At 37.2% G+C, this 23,270-nt stretch overlaps 1 protein-coding gene across 1 annotated transcript in view; it reads right to left on the bottom strand.

The window, feature by feature from the left end:
• Positions 1–3,539: 3,539 nt before the first annotated feature.
• The window catches only part of LOC132555110 (mesocentin-like), a 39,183-nt gene continuing 19,452 nt past the window's right edge, over positions 3,540–23,270 (bottom strand). Inside the window, 7 exon segments of the mRNA XM_060219454.1 lie at positions 3,540–9,727; positions 9,833–9,868; positions 9,870–13,172; positions 21,013–21,096; positions 21,453–21,681; positions 21,897–22,282; positions 22,835–23,006. Of these exon segments, the coding sequence (XP_060075437.1) occupies positions 6,371–9,727; positions 9,833–9,868; positions 9,870–13,172; positions 21,013–21,096; positions 21,453–21,681; positions 21,897–22,282; positions 22,835–23,006 (7,567 nt within the window). The 3' untranslated portion in view covers positions 3,540–6,370.

Raw genomic sequence — 23,270 nt, forward strand, 5'->3', positions numbered from 1 at the left:
TGGATTTTGACATTAAAGTTTGTTTTGCTATTTCTTCAGAAGAACTGAAATGGTCTTTCTCAAATTTCAGTAATAAGGTCCAATTGGTCCTTTGTATTGTCCTGTCAATTTTAAGATTGATCAGGTAAGCAAACTGGCCAACAGATGACCATCTGGGATTTCATGTTTGTACAATCTTAAAAGAACCATTAAGTCAAAGCAGGATTTGTTTTTTTTCACATAAGAAACTCCTTTTAAAAGCCTACCACACAGGTAATATAATCAAATAATTCATAGCGAAATTGGGACAAGTCATAGTTTTTTTCAGATATTTCAGTGCAATTTCAAAGTTTGTAAGTTGATATATCTGTGATACCATTGGCAGCAGGTATGAACCTGATGGTGAAAGCTGTAGAGAAACATTACTTACATGGCTGATATTCAACCACTTACTAGAGCTTCCATTCATGACATCATGGTGACAACAAAGGGTTGGAAGGAATGTGGGTCCATAGAGAACAAGAAGAGATGAAGAGATGTCACATGAGCATGTGTGAAATTTAAATCACTCAAATCCTGAAGCCTTGTCCTGAAAGCAGGCAAAGTGAAGGAACAGAGGTTCATAATCAATGAAGTTAACATACCAACAATAAATAGCCATGGGAATGACAGGAAGAGCATCTAAGGTTTAAGCAAACAAAATAAGGGACAGACAAGGGGCAGTTGGTAAAAAAGGACGTACAGGAAATTCAAGACCTGAATATATCATCCAGGTTTTCTTCCAAGAATCTTGTGACCAGTGCTTGTCTACAAAGTACTACTAACTTCAGTGTAGATGATGAAATATCTGTGGCATTGGATGACCACACAGAACATCAGTAGTGTAGACTTGTACAGTGAGAGAACAAAGCTCCAACTTCCACTCAAGTCTATGATTGAGGAGTGCAAGTGTCTGTGACAAGGTAAAGGCAAGGACAGAAAGAAAAAAGAACACCAGGTGGGTACATTATACATTAGAAGCCGTGCTCCTGCATGGCATATTGTTTGGAATGTGGCATCAGGTGATCTTGGCCTGGTAGTGATTCCAAAACCACAATGGGATTATGTTTAACCAGCTGGAGGTATGCAGGGACATGAGTCAGCACAGAGATGAAGATAAAAGATGAGGTGTGTGTGTGTGAAAGTGGAAAGTATCCTGTTGCAGCATCTGGAATATGGAGGGGCACCTGCTTAGTTTCCTCTTGAAGTCAACATATACCTTGGTTAGTAAAGGACAACAATGGATAACACTGCATGTGTATAGTGTGGAAGAGCAGCCAACCTGGCTGGAGCTCTCACATCATGCCAGACGCATCATGCAGGATGGACAGCTGCTTTTACTGGCAACAATAACCTTAGCAGCAAGCCTTAACTGTGCTACATATAAGAAAAACGGTTTCAAAATGACTGAACTTTGTCGATTTTGTGAAATCTTGAGCAGGTAGGAAGGACAATGTGGAAACAATGGAGGCATTTGCATTTGCAAGAAATAGGAAATTTAGGACCGATATCTGTTAGAGAATGAGTTTCCCAATAGAAATGACTTCAAAAGCAATTTACCAAGACATCTTGCTATGGTCCTGCAGTTCCATGCAGGTAATGCGAGTCAAGCTAACAATGCCATGGGGAGATGAGGAAGACAAATGAAAGAAAGTGACAGAAGTACATGTACCAGCATTTGGTATCTGCCTATTGAGTTCAGCTGCAGGGGATTTCCTGGATGGTCATTTTGGAAGGAGTTCACAGAACAACTAGATCTGCAAAGGTGTGCAACAAACAGCGGCAATAGTGGCCAGTGGTTGGCTGCCAACCAAGCTTGAGGACGTCGTGGAAAAAGTCGAAACACCTTGAACATATTCAAACAAACAAAGTATTGAGAGCTGTTATCTATTCAGACTTTCTTTCTGTACGACAAAGTTTTAGCAATAGAAATATCGACAATATTTTCATTAACTTACCGCAAATTTTCATATTGTTTTTGCTGGGTTCTTCGGCAAATGGTAATACCAGACAATGAACGCAGATCGTGTCGCAAATATAGCTTTATCGCTACCACCTGTTGGCTTTCAACTTCATTTTAGTTAGTTTAAACCATTTGACAAATAAGATTTGATAGCTCAGTGGCAGGAGTGGAATCAATATAGTAATAAATTGCATTCCGTAAAACCAATCAACGGTGAATGGTCTCCTTGCTATAGAGACAACCACGGGACGAAGTAGTCCTTGCCTGGCATCAGATGGATCATATTTACCTTACACATTCATATATACTGAAAGGCGAAGATGAACCTCGGTGCTTAGCATGTGATGAGCCATTCACCGTTAAGCTTTTTTATTGGACTGCATTGAACTTCTGTCTAAAGACTGTTTGAAACTGTTCATATTTGTAAAATTCTAGGTTATCTGGAAGATGTTAGTCTGTATTGTAGGATATAATTTATGATATTATGATTTAATATATTTATAATACGAAAGCCTGGAAACATATAAAATCGCGTTATTACGTTATTAAGTGGTAATAAAGCCTTTTTAAAAGTCGTATTAACGCGAAAAAAAAGTCGTTTTATGACTTTTACAGGTAAGAATACAATTGTCATTGCTTCTGTTCAGTCTGTTACAAAAACCTTTGAAAGGCGTTATTACGACATTTGAAGAGGCGTTATTACGACTTTTGAAAGGCGTTATTATGACTTTTGAAAGGCGTTATTATGACTTTAATCACGTAATCATGACTTTTGAAAGGCGTTATTATGACTTAAATCACGTAATTATGACTTTTGAAATGCGTTATTATGACTTTAATCACGTAATTATGACTTTTGAAAGGCGTTGTTATGACTTTAATCACGTAATTATGACATTTGAAAGGCATTATTATGATTTTAATCACGTAATTACGATTTTTGAAAGGCGTTATTACGCTTTTATTTGCGTAATAACGCGAATTTATCTTTTTTCCCCGTCACAATTTGACCTTATAGGCTTTCGAATTATAATTTTGATCTTTTGTAAAATATAACTGTATGAGATTTTTAACATTCGTCTTGTACATTTCAGTTCGTTTGTGATATTTCCTCTTGGATCGCTGTTTCGTTCACCGGTTGATGGCCCTGACAGCCTTTTATGTGTTGGCGGGCCGTTACGGCTGTAAAAATAAATAAGTGAAGGAGGAACCACTTATTGTTGGAATTGGCTAGCATCGGAGTACTGTATTCAAGGTAGCGGTATCTGACCTATTTCTAATTCCTTCGGTTTTTTTTTAATTATCATAACAAGAATAATTTGGCAATGAACTTCCATCTTTCAGAGTATCAAGGATATGATGTAATTTTAGACCTGCCTGAATTTGTTATCATATCCACGCCTTTCAGGCAGAGGGTCAAAGGTCAATGTTTTTCCTTCCTCGGCTATGGTATGCTGCATCATGACTAAACATCACTGTGTTCGAACTCCTAAGTAGGATTCGTTTCGTTAATCAAGACCAAATTCGTGTGAAACAAAAAAAAATGATAACTCAGAAATAATTCATCTCAGTGTTTTATTGACTTGGCTGAAATGGATCAGAATAAAATTCTACACTCCAGGTAATGATCTAACGTATTTGACTAATGCTTGATTGTAATAATAGTAATAAGCATGTATTTATAGACGTTTCAAACCCCTTACATGTAGAGTACATTCGTTTGGTGAAAAGTAAGGAACATTCAACGCTCACACGTTGCTCTAGGATTTCAATCTTAAAGAATTGTTATAGAACATCTGGAATCAAGGAATGGCAAAATCCAAACAAAAGAGATGCTTCGAGATTATATATTATAACGATGATTTAACGATTTATAAGTTTTATAAATTTGAAGGAAGGTAAACTTTTTTAATTAAGCCTCATATATATATCTTAGTATATAGGCTATCCTTGGATCGTGATTTTCTACTCAATGTTGTACACGGATTGATTTTTGTCATTGTAGATCTTGATTTTATGAACTAAAATCTCCATGTTTCAAGCGTGAAAAGATCAAGATTAGTCTTTTTTCGACTGAGATGAAAGTGGTTTTTCCTACGTTTTGGCTAGGAGATAAAAATGAGAGTACATTTAGACCCACAAATAAGCCATCTGCGACATGGACATGTTCAACACCAATCACATGATGATATAACAATGAAAACTAGTTTATTAGGAAACTTAAAACATCGAAAAACTCCATAAATCATACACAGAAAATTAACATACATAACATATACTTCCACAACAGCATTCAGTAAAAAGATAAACAACTGTGCAATCATCATATGAGGATATTATATTAATATAATATATTGCAAATTCAGATATGGAAACATGAATTTCTGTAAAACTGGAGAATACCTAATTGCCAAATATAGTCGAACTTCTTTATTTCGCCCGGGACCGTTGGAAAACTTCGAAATATCCGAGTATTCGATTTAAGTGAGATCGAGTGATCGGAAAAGTCTGGCCGGGCCTGACGAAATACTTCGAATTAATAGGGGTTTCCGATTTGTATGCGTTCGAGATAATGAGGTTCTACTATATGGCAAATAATGGGAAAACATGATTGGGATACAGCTGTTACGATTAAAGTAAAGAAACATGTTTCTTTGATTTTCAGACATCTCATATTTTGAGAATATTTTGCATAGATATTGTAAACATCAGAACAAAGCGATATTAACTTCTTGAGTTGGCGCTGCTAATTCAAAGGTCATGTGAAATTTTGGAAGACTTTTTATTTGAGCAGTGTTGTTATGATCACAAGTCGACGTGAATATTGATAACACACAAATTGTTTGTTGGAACTTAATCTATAAAGACTTGTAACAAAATGCCTTACATGAAAGTACCAGAAATATCAAAACAAAAAAATACACTAATACTGTGGTAAACAAATCGTGGTTTTAAAGCTAGAGAATCATAATATCTTATGTTCTTAACACAAAGGTAATGTCCATACCGGCATATGTCTCTTATTTTACATTTGTAATAGAAATCTGTAATATTACTATGATAATTTATTATTTGGTGTAACATTCATACATATTACATAACGAATTATTATATTTCCTAAGCATACACCGTTTTACATGAAATATATATATATGCCATATATAACATTAGCTTCTAGAATTTTTTTAGAATAAAATACGACAGCACAATTCGACCAACCTTCTTATGAATCGCTAATACATATACAACGCTAAGAGTACATTAACCTTGGAGTCTGTGACATAACCGCTTTGTAATACTTTTGCATATATATAAATATACATTTACATTACGCATTTATGAATAATTAGGATAGTGAACTGTCAACAGGTATTTATTATAACTTAAAAAAATATTTTCCTATTCAGAAGGGTTCTTTTCTAAATATTGAACGACGATGTTCCATGGACTCTCTCATCAATGACGTACCGAGGAATGTATGACAACAGTGAATCGCATTTGGCTATATAAGGAATATATGATGTACTGTATGGTAAATATTTACTTCACAAACAAAAAAACAAAACAAAAATACACAACGCCACATCAAGCCTATATTCCTATGTCTACTGAAACAATCAAGAATATAAAGTAAATGACAGCTAGATAAAAATTGTACATAACTTTCGCCATACGGACAATTTTACACGCTTTAAAAGTGTGTATTTATAGGATAAGAAATAAACTAACCTTCCAATAAAACCTGCATAAAAATATTTTGATATGAAATTCAGAATTGATTGAACTATGTTTAATGATAAACAAAACGAAAAGAATAAAAGTTTAATTAATTAGACGTACAAACTAGAAACTGGAGTTTTATTGCATTCTAAATCAGCTCTAACACATCCACAGGCCTGATGATGATATTCGTGAAATTCTATCAAAGATTTAAAGATGTGTAGTTATATATATTTGTATTAAGAGATAGTTATGTAAGACATGATACGACCTAATGTAGCGATTATGTAATACATATACAAGTAACATTAAACAATATATAAATAATAAAAATCATCCATCATACAATCAATAATAACATGTTCAAAATATTATCATAAATATAAAATATCGTTTCACTTTAGATACTGATAAATCAATTTCAACTTTGTTCATTTTTTACATGTTTTATGACGAGCGAAAATTACATCATTTTCATACTTGTATATATTTTTGTCAATATAGATAGAGATCAAATCTATTACTCCTTATTTCATATTTTATAAACAGAATATCATTTTTCATAGTGTTGGGCTACTTGAGCGAAAAAGTTGCTTTATCCTTTTGCAATTATTTAAGAGAGGACAAAATAAAATTTATTTAGGTATGTAAGCTAGTAATCTAACTGAGTTACGCTCCAACAGATCGTTTTTTATCATCACTGGAATCATTTTCACTACTGTCCTTTCCATCTTCTTCTACACCGAAAAATAAATCTAATAAGTCAATTTCTTGTTCGTGATCTTTAGTATTTCCTTGGTCTTTCTTCCTGGACGGACTTGGTAAATTTCGAACGCTTTCGGATTTCTGTTCTTCATTATCGTTCGATAAAATTAAGTCTGAAATTGCACTTACTAGTTTTGAAAATAATGATTGTTGTGATTTCTCATCATTGTCATCGTCATCATCGTCGTCGTCATCTTCATCGTCTACGGGTTTCTTTACTCCTTTGCATCCATTTTTACCACACTTTTTAGAGTCTTTATCATCTGGAATTCCATCATTATCATCGTCATTGTCTAATTCATCAGGTATGCCATCATTGTCATCATCATCGTCCAGAATATCCGGGATACCGTCTCCATCTGAATCTGCAAGATTATCAGGAACACCATCACCATCAGCATCCGTATCCACGTGATCAGGGATTCCATCTCCGTCAGAATCTGGTAGCTTATCTGCAAATCCATCGCCATCAGCGTCCGCATCTAAATAGTCCGGAATACCATCGCCATCCATGTCCTCATCATCATCTAGAGTTCCGTCACCATCATCGTCGTTGTCAAAAGCATCTAGTATTCCGTCATTATCATCGTCAAAATCCAAATAGTCGGTAAAACCATCACCATCTGTGTCTTTTTCCATAAAGTTAGGTATTCCATCTCCGTCAGAATCGGAATCTAAATGATCAGGGATGCCGTCATTATCATCATCATCGTCTAGATAATCTGGGATACCATCACCATCGCTGTCAATTTCTTTATCATCGGGAATTCCATCGCCATCAGCATCGTCATCTAAGTGGTCAGGAATACCATCGCCGTCATCGTCATCGTCTAAGTAATCAGGAATTCCGTCTCCGTCAGTATCTTTTTCTTTATCATCTGGTATACCATCGCCGTCATCATCATTATCTAGATGATCAGGAATACCGTCCCCATCACTATCCTCCTGGTTGTCTGGAATTCCATCGCCGTCATCGTCGTTGTCTAAATTATCAGGAATTCCATCACCATCATCGTCGTCGTCTAAGTAATCTGGTATGCCATCACCATCAGTATCTTTTTCTTTGTCGTCTGGAATACCATCTCCGTCGGCATCGTCGTCCAAATGGTCGGGAATTCCGTCACCATCATCATCGTCATCGAGATAATCAGGGATGCCGTCTCCATCTGTATCTTTTTCCTTGTCGTCAGGAATACCATCATTGTCGTCATCATCGTCTAAATAGTCAGGAATCCCATCACCGTCACTGTCTTCTTGATTATCTGGAATTCCATCTCCGTCATCGTCGTCATCCAAATGGTCGGGAATTCCGTCACCATCATCGTCGTCATCGAGATAATCAGGGATGCCGTCTCCATCTGTATCCTTTTCTTTATCATCAGGAATACCATCACCGTCATCATCGTCGTCTAATTCATCAGGAATACCATCGCCGTCATCGTCATCATCGAGGTAGTCTGGAATTCCGTCTCCGTCAGTATCTTTTTCTTTATAGTCTGGAATACCATCGCCATCATCATCATCATCTAAATGGTCAGGTATTCCGTCACCATCACTGTCCTCTTGATTATCTGGAATTCCATCTCCGTCGTCATCTTTGTCTAAATGGTCGGGAATACCATCACCATCATCATCATCATCTAGGTAATCAGGAATTCCATCTCCATCAGTATCCTTTTCCTTATCATCAGGAATACCATCATTATCGTCGTCTTCGTCTAAATAATCAGGGATGCCATCACCGTCGCTGTCTTCCTCATTGTCTGGGATACCATCTCCGTCATCGTCTTTGTCTAAATGGTCGGGGATACCGTCACCATCATCATCGTCATCGAGATAATCAGGAATGCCGTCTCCATCTGTGTCTTTTTCCTTATCATCTGATATTCCATCTCCGTCATCATCATCATCCAAATGATCTGGAATGCCATCGCCATCATCATCGTCGTCTAAATAATCGGGTATACCATCTCCGTCCGTATCCTTCTCTTTATCATCTGGAATACCATCACCATCATCATCATCGTCCAAATGATCTGGGATGCCATCATTATCGTCGTCATCATCTAAATAATCTGGTATGCCATCACCATCTGTATCCTTCTCTTTATCATCAGGAATACCGTCACCATCATCATCATCGTCCAAATGATCAGGTACACCATCTCCATCAGTATCCTCTTCCTCGTCTGGAATACCGTCACCATCATCGTCATCATCAAGATAATCCGGAATACCATCACCATCTGTGTCTTTCTCTTGGTCATCAGAAATACCATCGCCATCGTCATCGTTATCAAAATGATCAGGAATTCCATCATTGTCGTCATCGTCATCGAGATAATCTGGTATACCATCTCCGTCAGTATCTTTTTCTTTGTCGTCAGGAATGCCATCATTATCATCGTCGTCGTCTAAATAATCAGGAATTCCATCACCATCACTGTCTTCTTGATCATCAGGTATACCATCTCCATCGTCGTCATTATCTAAGTGGTCGGGGATGCCATCACCATCATCGTCATCATCAATATAATCTGGTATTCCGTCACCATCTGTATCCTTCTCTTTATCATCATCGATACCATCTCCATCATCATCGTTATCTAAGTGATCTGGAATGCCATCACCATCATCGTCATCGTCCATATAATCTGGAATACCATCTCCATCAGTATCTGTGTCTTTATCATCCGTAATGCCATCTCCATCATCGTCATCATCTAAGTGATCAGGAATACCATCTCCATCACTATCTTCTTGTTCATCAGGGATTCCATCACCGTCATCGTCTTTATCTAGATGGTCCTGAACTCCGTCTCCATCGTCATCGTCGTCAAGATAATCTGGAATGCCATCGCCATCTGTATCTTTTTCTTTGTCATCATCAATGCCATCTCCATCATCATCATTATCCAGGTGATCTGGAATTCCATCACCATCATCATCATCATCAAGATAGTCGGGAATACCATCCCCATCAGTATCCTTCTCCTTATCATCAGGTATACCATCACCATCATCATCATCATCCAAATGGTCAGGTATGCCATCGCCATCGTCATCATCATCCAGATAATCCGGAATTCCGTCACCATCTGTGTCCTTTTCCTGATCATCAGGAATACCATCACCATCATCGTCGTTGTCTAGGTAATCAGGGATTCCATCTCCATCACTATCTTCCTGGTTATCGGGAATGCCATCACCGTCATCATCGTCATCCAAATGGTCGGGTATCCCATCGCCGTCCATCACTATCTTCCTGGTTATCGGGAATGCCATCACCGTCATCATCGTCATCCAAATGGTCGGGTATCCCATCGCCGTCATCGTCATCATCAAGATAGTCGGGAATACCGTCACCATCAGTATCTTTTTCCTTGTCGTCAGGAATACCATCACCATCATCGTCATCATCTAAATGATCCGGAATACCATCACCATCGCTGTCTTCTTGATCATCAGGGATTCCGTCGCCGTCATCGTCGTCATCTAAGTGATCGGGGATTCCATCATTATCGTCATCGTCATCGAGATAATCGGGAATTCCGTCACCATCTGTATCCTTTTCCTTGTCGTCAGGAATACCATCACCATCATCGTCATCATCTAAATGATCCGGAATACCATCACCATCGCTGTCTTCTTGATCATCTGGAATTCCATCTCCGTCGTCATCTTTGTCTAAATGGTCGGGAATACCATCACCATCATCATCGTCATCAAGGTAGTCTGGAATTCCATCTCCATCAGTATCCTTTTCCTTATCATCAGGAATACCATCACCATCATCGTCATCATCTAAATGATCCGGAATACCATCACCATCATCATCGTCATCAAGGTAGTCTGGAATTCCATCTCCATCAGTATCCTTTTCCTTATCATCAGGAATACCATCATTATCGTCGTCTTCGTCTAAATAATCAGGGATGCCATCACCGTCGCTGTCTTCCTCATTGTCTGGGATACCATCTCCGTCATCGTCTTTGTCTAAATGGTCGGGGATACCGTCACCATCATCATCGTCATCGAGATAATCAGGGATGCCGTCTCCATCTGTGTCTTTTTCCTTATCATCTGATATTCCATCTCCGTCATCATCATCATCCAAATGATCTGGAATGCCATCGCCATCATCATCGTCGTCTAAATAATCGGGTATACCATCTCCGTCCGTATCCTTCTCTTTATCATCTGGAATACCATCACCATCATCGTCATCATCTAAATGATCCGGAATACCATCACCATCGCTGTCTTCTTGATCATCAGGGATTCCGTCGCCGTCATCGTCGTCATCTAAGTGATCTGGAATGCCATCATTATCGTCATCGTCATCGAGATAATCGGGAATTCCGTCACCATCCGTATCCTTTTCCTTGTCGTCAGGAATACCATCACCATCATCGTCATCATCTAAATGATCCGGAATACCATCACCATCGCTGTCTTCTTGATCATCAGGGATTCCGTCGCCGTCATCGTCGTCATCTAAGTGATCTGGAATGCCATCATTATCGTCATCGTCATCGAGATAATCGGGAATTCCGTCACCATCCGTATCCTTTTCCTTGTCGTCAGGAATACCATCACCATCATCGTCATCATCTAAATGATCCGGAATACCATCACCATCGCTGTCTTCTTGATCATCAGGGATTCCGTCGCCGTCATCGTCGTCATCTAAGTGATCTGGAATGCCATCATTATCGTCATCGTCATCGAGATAATCGGGAATTCCGTCACCATCCGTATCCTTTTCCTTGTCGTCAGGAATACCATCACCATCATCGTCATCATCTAAATGATCCGGAATACCATCACCATCGCTGTCTTCTTGATCATCAGGGATTCCGTCGCCGTCGTCGTCGTCATCTAAGTGATCTGGAATGCCATCATTATCGTCATCGTCATCGAGATAATCGGGAATTCCGTCACCATCCGTATCCTTTTCCTTGTCGTCAGGAATACCATCACCATCATCGTCATCATCTAAATGATCCGGAATACCATCACCATCGCTGTCTTCTTGATCATCAGGGATTCCGTCGCCGTCATCGTCGTCATCTAAGTGATCGGGGATTCCATCATTATCGTCATCGTCATCGAGATAATCGGGAATTCCGTCACCATCCGTATCCTTTTCCTTGTCGTCAGGAATACCATCACCATCATCGTCATCATCTAAATGATCCGGAATACCATCACCATCGCTGTCTTCTTGATCATCAGGGATTCCGTCGCCGTCATCGTCGTCATCTAAGTGATCTGGAATGCCATCATTATCGTCATCATCATCGAGATAATCGGGAATTCCGTCACCATCTGTATCCTTTTCCTTATCATCAGGAATACCATCACCATCGTCGTCATCATCAAGATAATCAGGAATTCCATCACCATCACTGTCCTCTTGGTTATCAGGAATACCGTCACCATCATCGTCATCATCTAAGTGATCTGGAATGCCATCATTATCGTCATCGTCATCAAGATAATCGGGAATTCCGTCACCGTCTGTGTCTTTTTCTTTTTCATCTGGTACTCCATCGCCATCGTCATCGTCGTCGATGTAATCAGGAATTCCATCACCGTCGCTATCTTCTTCTTTATCTGGAATACCGTCTCCGTCGTCATCGTCGTCTAAGTGATCAGGAATGCCGTCTCCATCGGTATCAATTTCTTCATCATCTGGAATACCATCGCCATCGTCATCGTTATCGAGAATATCTGGTATTCCATCTCCATCACTGTCTTCTTGGTTATCTGGAATTCCATCGCCGTCGTCGTCGGTGTCTAAATGATCTGGAATGCCATCGCCGTCATCATCATCATCGAGATAATCAGGAATACCATCACCATCAGTATCCTTTTCCTTGTCGTCAGGAATACCATCGCCATCATCGTCATCATCTAAATGATCCGGAATACCATCACCATCGCTGTCTTCTTGATCATCAGGGATTCCGTCGCCGTCATCGTCGTCATCTAAGTGATCAGGGATTCCATCATTATCGTCATCGTCATCGAGATAATCGGGAATACCGTCTCCATCTGTATCCTTTTCTTTGTCATCTGGAATCCCATCGCCATCATCGTCATCATCTAAATAATCAGGAATTCCGTCCCCATCAGTATCTTTTTCTTTGTCATCAGGGATACCATCATTGTCATCGTCGTCATCAAGACTATCAGGAATTCCATCACCATCTGAATCTTCAAGGTTATCAGGTATTCCGTCACCATCGTCATCTTCATCTAAATAATCTGGTATTCCATCGCCATCATCGTCATCGTCTAGATAATCAGGTACGCCGTCTCCATCCGTGTCAAGTTCCTTGTCATCTGGAATGCCGTCGCCATCATCATCATCATCAAGATAATCTGGAATACCATCACCATCTGTATCCTTTTCTTTGTCGTCCGGAATTCCATCTCCGTCATCGTCATCGTCAAGATGATCTGGGATGCCATCGCCATCCGAATCTTTCATTCCTTTGCATCCTCCATCTTTGTCACAGTATTCTTCCTCGCTGTCTGGTTTTCCGTCTCCATCGTCGTCGTTATCTTGTGAATCTGGAATACCATCATTATCGTCGTCATTGTCTTCGCTGTCTGGTATTCCGTCGCCGTCGCTATCTTTTTCTGCATCTTGCCCAAACCACAATAATTTCCGTCTGTGGCAGTTCGAACACGTATCCTGGAAGAAAAGTCAACCATATTTTATATGTAGATTATCATTTATTATTTTTTCCTTCAAACAGAATTTGAATGTTTGCAATTACTACTACGTAGATTGATAAAAACGCCTATTATAAGCTGGATAACTTGGTGCGCCGTCATGCGTAATTAGAAAACGAATACAGTCTCTAACAGGCCGTGGGTCTTAGCTAACCGAGATATACTGGATTTTCCTCGGTCATATCCTAGTTTTAAATATTATATGTCTATCATGGCATCACTGACGAGTCCTAGAGGAACGAAACACGTGCACGATGCAGTTTAATTCATCATTTGGCTCCGCTGTATCTAGTTCTGAATTTGTTTAGAAAAATTGCATTCTTTACACCTGCTGTAATAACTTTTAATTTGCTCATGTATTTCACCCATCCATGATGACTGTGGTGTGTTGTCTTGATAAATATGTCTAAACATTCTCGATGTTGTTACAAATTATCACTGCTAAAAACAGCCTTAGATAACATAATCTCGAGATTGTAAGTTTACACATTGTCTGTTAAGATAATATATATGTATTTCTTTCATTTCTAGACTAAAATTATCGGATAATCCGGCCTGTCAAAGTCTGGTGAACTTACTTTGTCAAACAGAGAATTTAATTTGAACAGTAAACAATTTTTTTGTATAATTTAAAAGTACAATATAGCTTTCATTTAAAATGTTTTTTTTTGAAGATATACATTTTAGCTGTTCGGCGATATAAACTTACAAAGAGGATATCCAAAGAATATTATAGCTATGTATTCTAGTTTCCACATGATGTCCCATTGTCTGGGACCATTTAGGTCGTTAGCTCCACCAAGTCCCTGAAGGACGAAGCATCTGTGTGACGCACTTAATACATTATTTACCTATTCTGTGTAGAATTCTAAATTGGTTATGAAAGATGCTATTCATTTGTGGCCTTATAATGAATGTAACCAAGTGAAGATCAGGTCGCTGTTCTGTGAATTCTTCCTTCTCATTTCAAATTCATCTCTGTTCACGATTGAGAGACTGAATTCAATTTTGAAAACGCCAATATTTTGTAGTAAATTTCTATACGATTGATTTCTCTGAAAACCTAGATACCTACAATGTAGATATGCTATGCATATCACTTAGACTGAAAGCACCCTAAAGAAATTAAACCAGGATCACTCCGAGAAAAGTTTATGAAATATTCAATCTTACAAAAGTGATAATCAAAAGTTTTGTTTTTGGAGTTTTTGTTTGTTTGTTTTGTTATTCTAAGTTCCCAAATTACACATTCCACCTATTTTTAATCATAATTATCAACGTAAAAACACTTGTCAGCTTTTAAAAAATTCGACATCAAATCGCAAGGGAAAAGCAGTGGAAATGTTCCTACAGACCCCATTAAGATTTTATCTTAAGTTATATACAACAGTGGTCTACATGTAAAAGTGATATGATGATATGTTATAGAGAGGAGTTAGTTTCAATGTTAGAAGGAAAACGCTTACAAAAACATTCATACAACTAAAAATATCATGAATCATTTCAGAAAAAAAGGAAAACGTGCTGAAAATGGATCATGCATGTGTTGAGCTTTATAAAAATTTATAAACAATATATTTCCCTTTAAACTATCATTGCCAATGGGTTTTGTTATTGCAATTGATCGGTATGACTCTTTAATAAAAACATCTTGGGTCTCTAAGACTTCAACAGCCCCTTGGCATTACTGTTGAAACCTTGAACGACAAAACAGCCGATACTGTTATAATTTATTGTGTATACTATATCTTATTCTAAATTTGTATTGAAATGTGTTTTTTTCTTGAACGTCTTTTGTACAGACAAAGACAATACACGTGTACTTCTGTCTTCAGTTGACTTGAATTTAATACAGTAAGTTCGAAAATAATGTCGAAATTTATCTCGTGTAATGAATACTAATATTCAAACATCCCTTTAAAATCTATAATAATTTAAAATAAGCTTCATTTAAAATCCAACTTGATTGCAAATAATACCGAACCACATTCATTATTTAACAATTTCTTTAGAAGTGCTATTCACCACGATAAATGCATTGTTTCATTACCATAACATAAACTGAACATGTGTGTTGTGAAATTTATGTATCCTAAATAAACCTCGCTACCATGTAGACTGCTTCATGGGAAGATATGATTTTGGCGTACCGATTTTAGTCCCTTCTTTTTTCTTTGTTATCCACAATTTCTTCGAAATCATATAATGCGTGTTCAGCAATAATTTCCTACCTTAAACTTATTGCGTGTTAAGTTCTTTCTTCAAATTAAAGATGTCGACATTTTCCATGATGTGAATGTCATTTTATGAAAACGAAGTCATCACAATGCTTGTAGTTTTTATCGAGTCAGCCCCTTGTGGATTCTATAGAAATAAATATTTTTAAAAAACCCTGTTATTTTCACGTTCTAAAATATCTTGAATAGATGTTATATTTCAGCAAATATCGAAAGTGGGAGAGAGGATTTGTCTATACACGTCAAATATTAGCTATTACTCAGTCGTTCTATAAGATTAACTCAGAGACCCGTTATAAACTACAAGAAAAAGTCATGTGTTCTGGATATCCATCATGTAAAACTTGATAAGCCCATTTGAGTTATTAAATGGTACATTCTCGATTGAGACGATTTACAACAACCGCGAGAACACCAGACATACTACCAGACATCGAAATAACATATCATCCGATGAGATCATGAAATTCTCCTTCAACCAGCGGAAGATCAACTGCCTTTCAGTCACATGGGACTTTTGTTGAAATTCAATGTTTTAACAGTTATCTACAAGGAACAGAAAGCAATATTTTACAAATAAAATACAAATAAAACTGGATCACTCACTAAATCATATTGCAACGTCACTTCCTCTTTTCCCTCCGCGAAAACGAGGACTTTAGTAGGCATCTGGGATGTAGCAGATGACGCTTTGCCCTTATAAAAGTTTTTTTTTTTTTGAGAAAGTGTGCTTTTTAATAGGTCTCATGTTAACATTGTTTTAGATTTTGTCAAGGAATAGCAATAACGCTGTTGTTTACACTGGGTATCAAGCCATGTATATTGAAATCAGTCAATCGTTTACTTTATTTATAGTCGATGTTGATGATAAATATGTCCAGTATATACAATAATATGGCTATGAACAAATGTTTTATACATAACCATACTCTCGTACTATCCGGAGACGTACGTGTGTAGGAAGGGAGCAGTACTCTCACAAAAAGTTAACAACACAGGAAGCAATCTCGGTGAATGTGAACTGATCATCATACTCTAACCAAAGAGACTTTTTTTTATAAATATAGAATTGAAAAGGTCATCAGAAATCGAGGTATTGCATATAAAGTGAACAATATATAATTTTTGACATTTCTTTCGGCCATTTTGGTATTTGAGACCCTTTGCGTCACCGACGAGTCTATAAGGATGAAACAGCTTAATGATGCAGTTTCATTCATTATTTGACTCTACTGTATCGGATTCTATTCTTTTATCAAAATGTGCTGTTCACTTATGCGTTTTTTGTACAATCATTGAAATTGCTGGTAGTAGACAATGTTGGTCCCTGACGTTTTCCGTAACCTTCATGCCATTAAAATTCATCTAAATGCACTTATGTTCTGAAGAAATTGTTAGATATACGAAAGTTAGGAAATTTATCATGGGGCTAGTGGGACTATTGCACTCTCCCGTTTATATTTTGGCATTTCTTGCCTAGGTCACCTATTGAGTTTCAAAATTAAGGTCCTCAACATCACAGCTGTATGATGGAGTTTGAATCATTGTCTAAATATAAATTTATATCAGGAGGTACTATTCACTAGTGTGTCATATGTACAATCTATAAAATATATCAAGTTTTTTATTTTTTTTTTCTAAAATTATCAAAATACTGATAAATTTGATTAAATAGTCCCCAGGGATTATTATTGACACCAGAACAATGAATAGATTCTACTCCATCCCAGTCAAGACCTGACAACTGGTGATGAACTAAGTTGCAGGAGGCTTGAAAACGTTGTCCTTAAGCAACAGGTTTTATCTGATGATTTCTGTACATTATTTTCTTTCTGGTTTCAATGAGAATGATGACTTTGGGACTCGCTGATGTATGAGCCATAACATCCTTCTGATCCATTTTGGTTTCACCCATCGAAGTATCATAACAAATCAATTATTGATTCTTGGTTCAAAGTCAAAGTTGCACTAAATCGCTGGTAAGTAAAATTGTTCTCGATAAGTAAATCACTTTTGTTTTATCTTGCCTCTTAATAATGGTATGTTTGTTTGAATGAGTAGATCCAAAAGTCACAAAACTATTTGCGAACAGTTGCAATTTTAAACACTCATTCAATTATTTCAAAAGTTAAAACTCTTCAAATGATAACTGAAGAGGCAAAAGATGAAATATACATTTAAGGAGAGACGTAACATTTTTCTAAAGTGAAGAAAGATGTTTTGTTACAGTGAGGAGATAAGGATCCACCAAACTCATTCTTTAAAAAGTGCAAAACTCTTCTGGCAAAAAAACACATGCAGGAATTATGAAAATGTGGATGAAATTCAACACAAAACAATACATAAAAGAAAGAAACATTTTATTACAAAATGTGAACATAATTTCTGGAGACCATAAACGGCCAATAACTCCAAACAAAATGCTAGCACAAAATGGCTGGTGTTTCCAAAACACAATCGTATACCTAACAGAGTCCTATAATGATGCCCTAACATGGAATGACATTCTAATTGGTTCCTTTGCTTTTCTGTATAAAACAACCTCTGGTACATTATCACTTCAGCATCATATGAAAAAACATTTTGTCCGACAACGGTTAATAATACAGACACATGCAATGATGCATATTTCAAGGTGAGTTGACGGAATTAAATTCATATACTTTATTGTGCCCATTCAAGATAACAACAAGCATGTCCTCAGGACAACATTTACTACCTGGTATTTAAGTAGGTTATCACAATTTTTATGAGTTAAAGCAGTTTAAAGCACTGAGATATGAACCGATTATTAAGATGTGCGCTGTTCGTTCACTCATTGAATTGCAATCTAATTCACAACACCTGGATACTTCTTGTTATTAAAAAAATACTTTATAATTCTATTAAAGAGTGGAATTCAATTTTTTGAAAAGAAAACCTGCACTTTTATGATAGTATTTCTTTCATATTAAATCTCAATCACACCCATGAACAATGACAATGTATACATTCGTACAATCACAACTTCCTTTCAATCGACGTGTAAACACAAACATGACATTCACTCCATGGTGAGAATCAAACACAAGATACCTTATTGCAAAACTAAAAGAAATTTCGACAATTTCTTGAAGAAAGTTTTTTAGTTTTCTTTCCAATATCTTTACACGCTAAAAATAAGTTATTCTAAATTGATCTTGTGGTTACAACTCGTCATGTCTTTCTTCTTCTGCATCTTCTTCATTCTGAAACGAGAGATAGGAGAAACTGCACATTACACACAGGTCCAACTGGTGAGGTCTGCTTACATTAGCCTACCAGAGTGACTATAAGGGTATGGTGTTACTTCCTACGACAAAAAATGTAGTTTCTGCAAACTGTCTAATCTGTCTGATAAAATATGGCACAAAACCAATACCGCTGTATTGGAAATGGAAGGAAAAGAGAAAAACATCACTTATGGTTTTTGGTGCTGTGGAAACTTCCAATTTCAATCCATTGTGGATGACAATTATATAGTAAGCAGATTGTTTCTTACTTCTGGACATGGCAGCATATCACTTTTGAAACTTGATCAAAGCATTCAGAATACCTTTAGCACTCTGTCCAAGTTAATTCTAAGTTTCATGTACCAAACTAGGGTTTCCACAAAATACACTATTTTCTCTCACAATGTGTAATCTGTATGTTGTTTTGTTTGTGCGTTGAGTATTTCTAATCTAGACTATATCTGTGCTGTTGGGCCTGTAAAATCTATCATGATGTCAAGTTTTCTATATGTGGATTTGTGTCATGTTAACTAGAAAGCCATCTCTCTGAAATAGACTATGATTTATCAAATCTTGAACCAATATGTAAACTCAGCCTAATATGTAAATCTATCTAAATAAGCTATTGAAAAATACCTCTATTACAATGCTCAAGATTTAATACCTAGCAATTTATCATCACAAACACTGCGCAAATATAAAGGAACATTTTTACTGACTTCATTCAGATATACATTGTCCTTACTCTGATTTCATAATGGAATATTTTGAAATAGTCCATTATGAGTCATGAGTAGGGGACAGGGTTTTGTTTCGCCTGTGTATAATGTTATTTCCTCTCCCATCACCATGGTAATATCTTTGCCTGGTTGCCTTCACAATGATTTAGCAGTACCCCTATACATCGGGGCGAGTATTTTCTTCTTTCCCTAATATTAATAATTGCATTTTGCAATCACTGGAACATATTTTGTGCATAGACTCAAATTCTGTTATCAAACTCTACACATACACATGCATTTTTTGTCTGATTTTTATTTGTCTCTATTCTAAAATATCATGCAAGAGTGTTAAAAAATCCTTAAAATTTCTTTGTCATTTCAAGGTCAAAATGCATCAAACTAGCAAACATTTGACCTTCATGGCCAGCACAAATCAAACGATTTGACTTGGTGTCAACACAAATTGAACAGGCAAAGCAGCATGGTATATGTATGATGGGAGATGGAAATATCAAAAACACACACGTCAAATTTACAGGTAAAAAAATCCATGCAAAATGGCTGCATAGTCGTTGATTCTTTAAATTTGTGTTGAGTTTCTGTCCTTGCCATGTTTTTCTTAAATTCATTTTCATTTACTGTGTTGATAATCGCCATGCTCAAAGTTCTGTCGCATAGAGATAAGGAGCAATGACCCTATTTCTTGTGTTCAGAATATAATCCTATTCTGTTAAGTATGTTAAGACTTTGGTCCCTATTCTGTTGTGTATTCGGACTTTGGTCCCTATTCTGTTATGTATGTTAGGACTTTGGTCCATATTCTGTTGTGTATTAGGACTTTGGGCCCTAATCTGTTGTGTATTAGGACTTTGGGCCCTAATCTGTTGTGTATTCGGACTTTGGGCCCTAATCTGTTGTGTATTCAGACTTTGGGCCCTAATCTGTTGTGTTTTCGGACTTTGGGCCCTAATCTGTTGTGTTTTCGGACTTTGGGCCCTAATCTGTTGTGTATTCGGACTTTGGGCCCTAATCTGTTGTGTATTCAGACTTTGGTCCCTATTCTGTTGTGAATTAGGACTTTGGGCCCTAATCTGTTGTGTTTGGACTTTGGTCCCTATCCTGTTGTGTATTCTGACTTTGGTCCCTATCCTGTTTTGTATTATAGCTTTGGTCCCTATTATGTTGTGTATCAAGAGTTTGGTCTCTTTCTGTGTGTATTGCACCCTGTTCTCTAGTAAAATATCCTTATATATATAAGTTACGCCCTGTTCTGTAGTAAACTGTCCCTATTCCCTGTGAATGTGTTACGCCCTGTTCTGTAGTAAACTGTCCCTATTCCCTGTGAATGTGTTATGCCTTGTTCTCTAGTACACTGTCCCTATTCCCTATGAGTATGTTACGCCTTGTTCTCTAGTAAACTGTCCATATTCCCTCTGTGAGTGTCAGGCCCTGATTATTAGGAAAATGTCCCCATTACCTGCATGTATATTACACCCTGTTCTTTAGTAAACTGTCTCTATTCCCTATGTATAAGTTACACCCTATTATAAGTAATTTGTGAGGTGACAAGACTACAGGTCATGCCTTACCTGATCTCCATCTTCACTGCTCACTTCTTCTGTTTCTTCATCTTCAGCAGCAGCCTCTTCTTCAAAATCTGGCAACTCATCCACCTGGAAGACAACAACATATAGTCAGTATGGTGGAGAGAATGTCTTAACATATCTGTTACTATTCTTATATTGGTCTTTCAAAAGAAATAATTGTCTAAGGATTGCAATATCATTGTAATTTTAACGAAATAAATGCATCTATTCTGTAAAAGTTCAATACAGATCCCCTTGCTTCACTTCCAATTTCCTTTTGCCTATAAAATTCAATATTCTACGTTCCCTTATCCCAAGTACCAATTCTTTTTCATTTTTCTTTTGATCCATCACCAAAATTATTTACAAAGGAAGAATTGTTAATGCACACTAATAGAAACATTCAATGGAAAAATTGGAAGAAAGTTAAAAATATATTTTACCGCAGCATCCATTGGAATGTCCAGAGATGTTCTCAACATTGCCTCAATTCTTTGGGCAAATGTTGCAGAGTCCTTGATGGCGAAACCAGAGCGGAGAGTGGCAGTATCATACAGAATTAGAGCAAGATCTTTAGCCCCAGCATCCTCAGCTTCCACTTTAGCCTTAAGGTCTTTGATGAGGGGATGGCCAGGATTGATTTCCAGGGTTTTCTTCTGTGTTGCATAGTACCTGTCAGGAAAATAACACCAGTTCATTGCAGCTCTCATTTAGAATTCTTAAAATTCTGTAACCCAGTGTAGAACATCTATGTGTCAAACATTTATATATAAAATCTCGTAAATCTGAAAGATTTTTAACAGAAATGAATTAATTTTTTTCCTTCTTTTTTTCTTTTTTATCTGAACATCTATTATAAAAAAAAAGACTAATGAAAAGTTACTCACTCAGAAGTTGGATCCTTGGCTTTGGCATATGCCTGAGATTTCATGATCCTCTCCATGTTACCTGACCAGCCGTACTGGCTAGCAACAAGTGCACATGGTGACTGGCTCAATCTCTCAGAGATGGTAGCCTTCTCGATTAAGTCCTTGAGTCCCTCATCCTTCAGCCAGGTGGTCAAAGGTTCATACTCCTTCTGGAGTTCATCTTTAGTTTCCTTTGCCTTCTCGCTATCCCCATCGAGTTTCAGACCCTCCTTGGCGACATTCTGGAATTTCTTGCCGTCAAATTCAGGCAAAGACTGTATGCAATACTCATCAACGGGCTCAATAAGGTAGAGGACTTCATATCCCTTCTTCAAAAGTCTTTCAACAAATGGAGACTGTTCAAGCTGTTGGACAAACCATTGAATTATTATACAAATTGACACAACAGCTGCAGAATTCTTCAATAAAAAGATTTATAAAGATAAATCCTTACATCAAACTTAAGATAGAGTTTGCATGAATTACTAGAAATCTATGTCTGAAACACTGGAAAAGAAGCTTAAACTGAATATTTCTCAAAGCTGCAGGCTTCAAGAGTTTATCCCCATGCAAGAGTATTCTGCATAAAGTAACAAGAGATCACTGAGGGCACCCACCATTGTTTGATCTTTATTTGATCTATGAAAGTTGGATCTGTTCCCTTTCATTTCTCTTCTCTGTTTTTGCTCTTAATGATAAGAAATTTGAACATTCCTTTGCAGAAATAACGATGACAATCTTTATCTGCCAAATCCAAAATGGTCACCTGGTAGCCATTTTTTTCCTGATTAAAGCCAAAATCAAATGGGCACAACAAGGGACCATGGGGAAACATACATGACTTTGACCTCAATAAGATTGAATTGTCATAAACATTAGTCTAGAAACCATAACCTGCACCTGATCTTTTCTCTTACCTCTTTCCTGCTTGTTCCTGCCATGAAGTAAATAGATTCCTGTTTTTCTTTCATTCTCTCCAGATAGTCAGCCAGACTTGTATTTTCAGTTTCAGAGTTGGAGGAAGCAAATCTCAGAAGCTTGGCCAGACGAGTTCTGTTGGAGTGATCCTCAATGACTCCAAGTTTGATGCTATAAACACAAATCAAAACAATATAACCAATGTACAACATACGGTCATCATCACCAAGACATATGTACAGATCATTTAGAAGACTACATATGTCCGAGGGAGACAAATGCACCCTACCACAATCATTTTGGAACTTTTTAGTGTAACGAGTGTTGCTGACGTCCGACAGAAAGACAAAGAGGAAAACTTTAGTTCTTCTCTTCTCTCAGGTTTTATTAGGAGGTGTACTCAGTACATAAAATATGGTGAAGAATCTGAAACTT

Source organism: Ylistrum balloti, unplaced genomic scaffold (assembly GCF_031769215.1).
Source record: "Ylistrum balloti isolate Yb309-2 unplaced genomic scaffold, AGI_CSIRO_Ybal_v1 Utg370452, whole genome shotgun sequence".
Taxonomy (NCBI): Eukaryota; Metazoa; Mollusca; class Bivalvia; order Pectinida; family Pectinidae; genus Ylistrum; species Ylistrum balloti.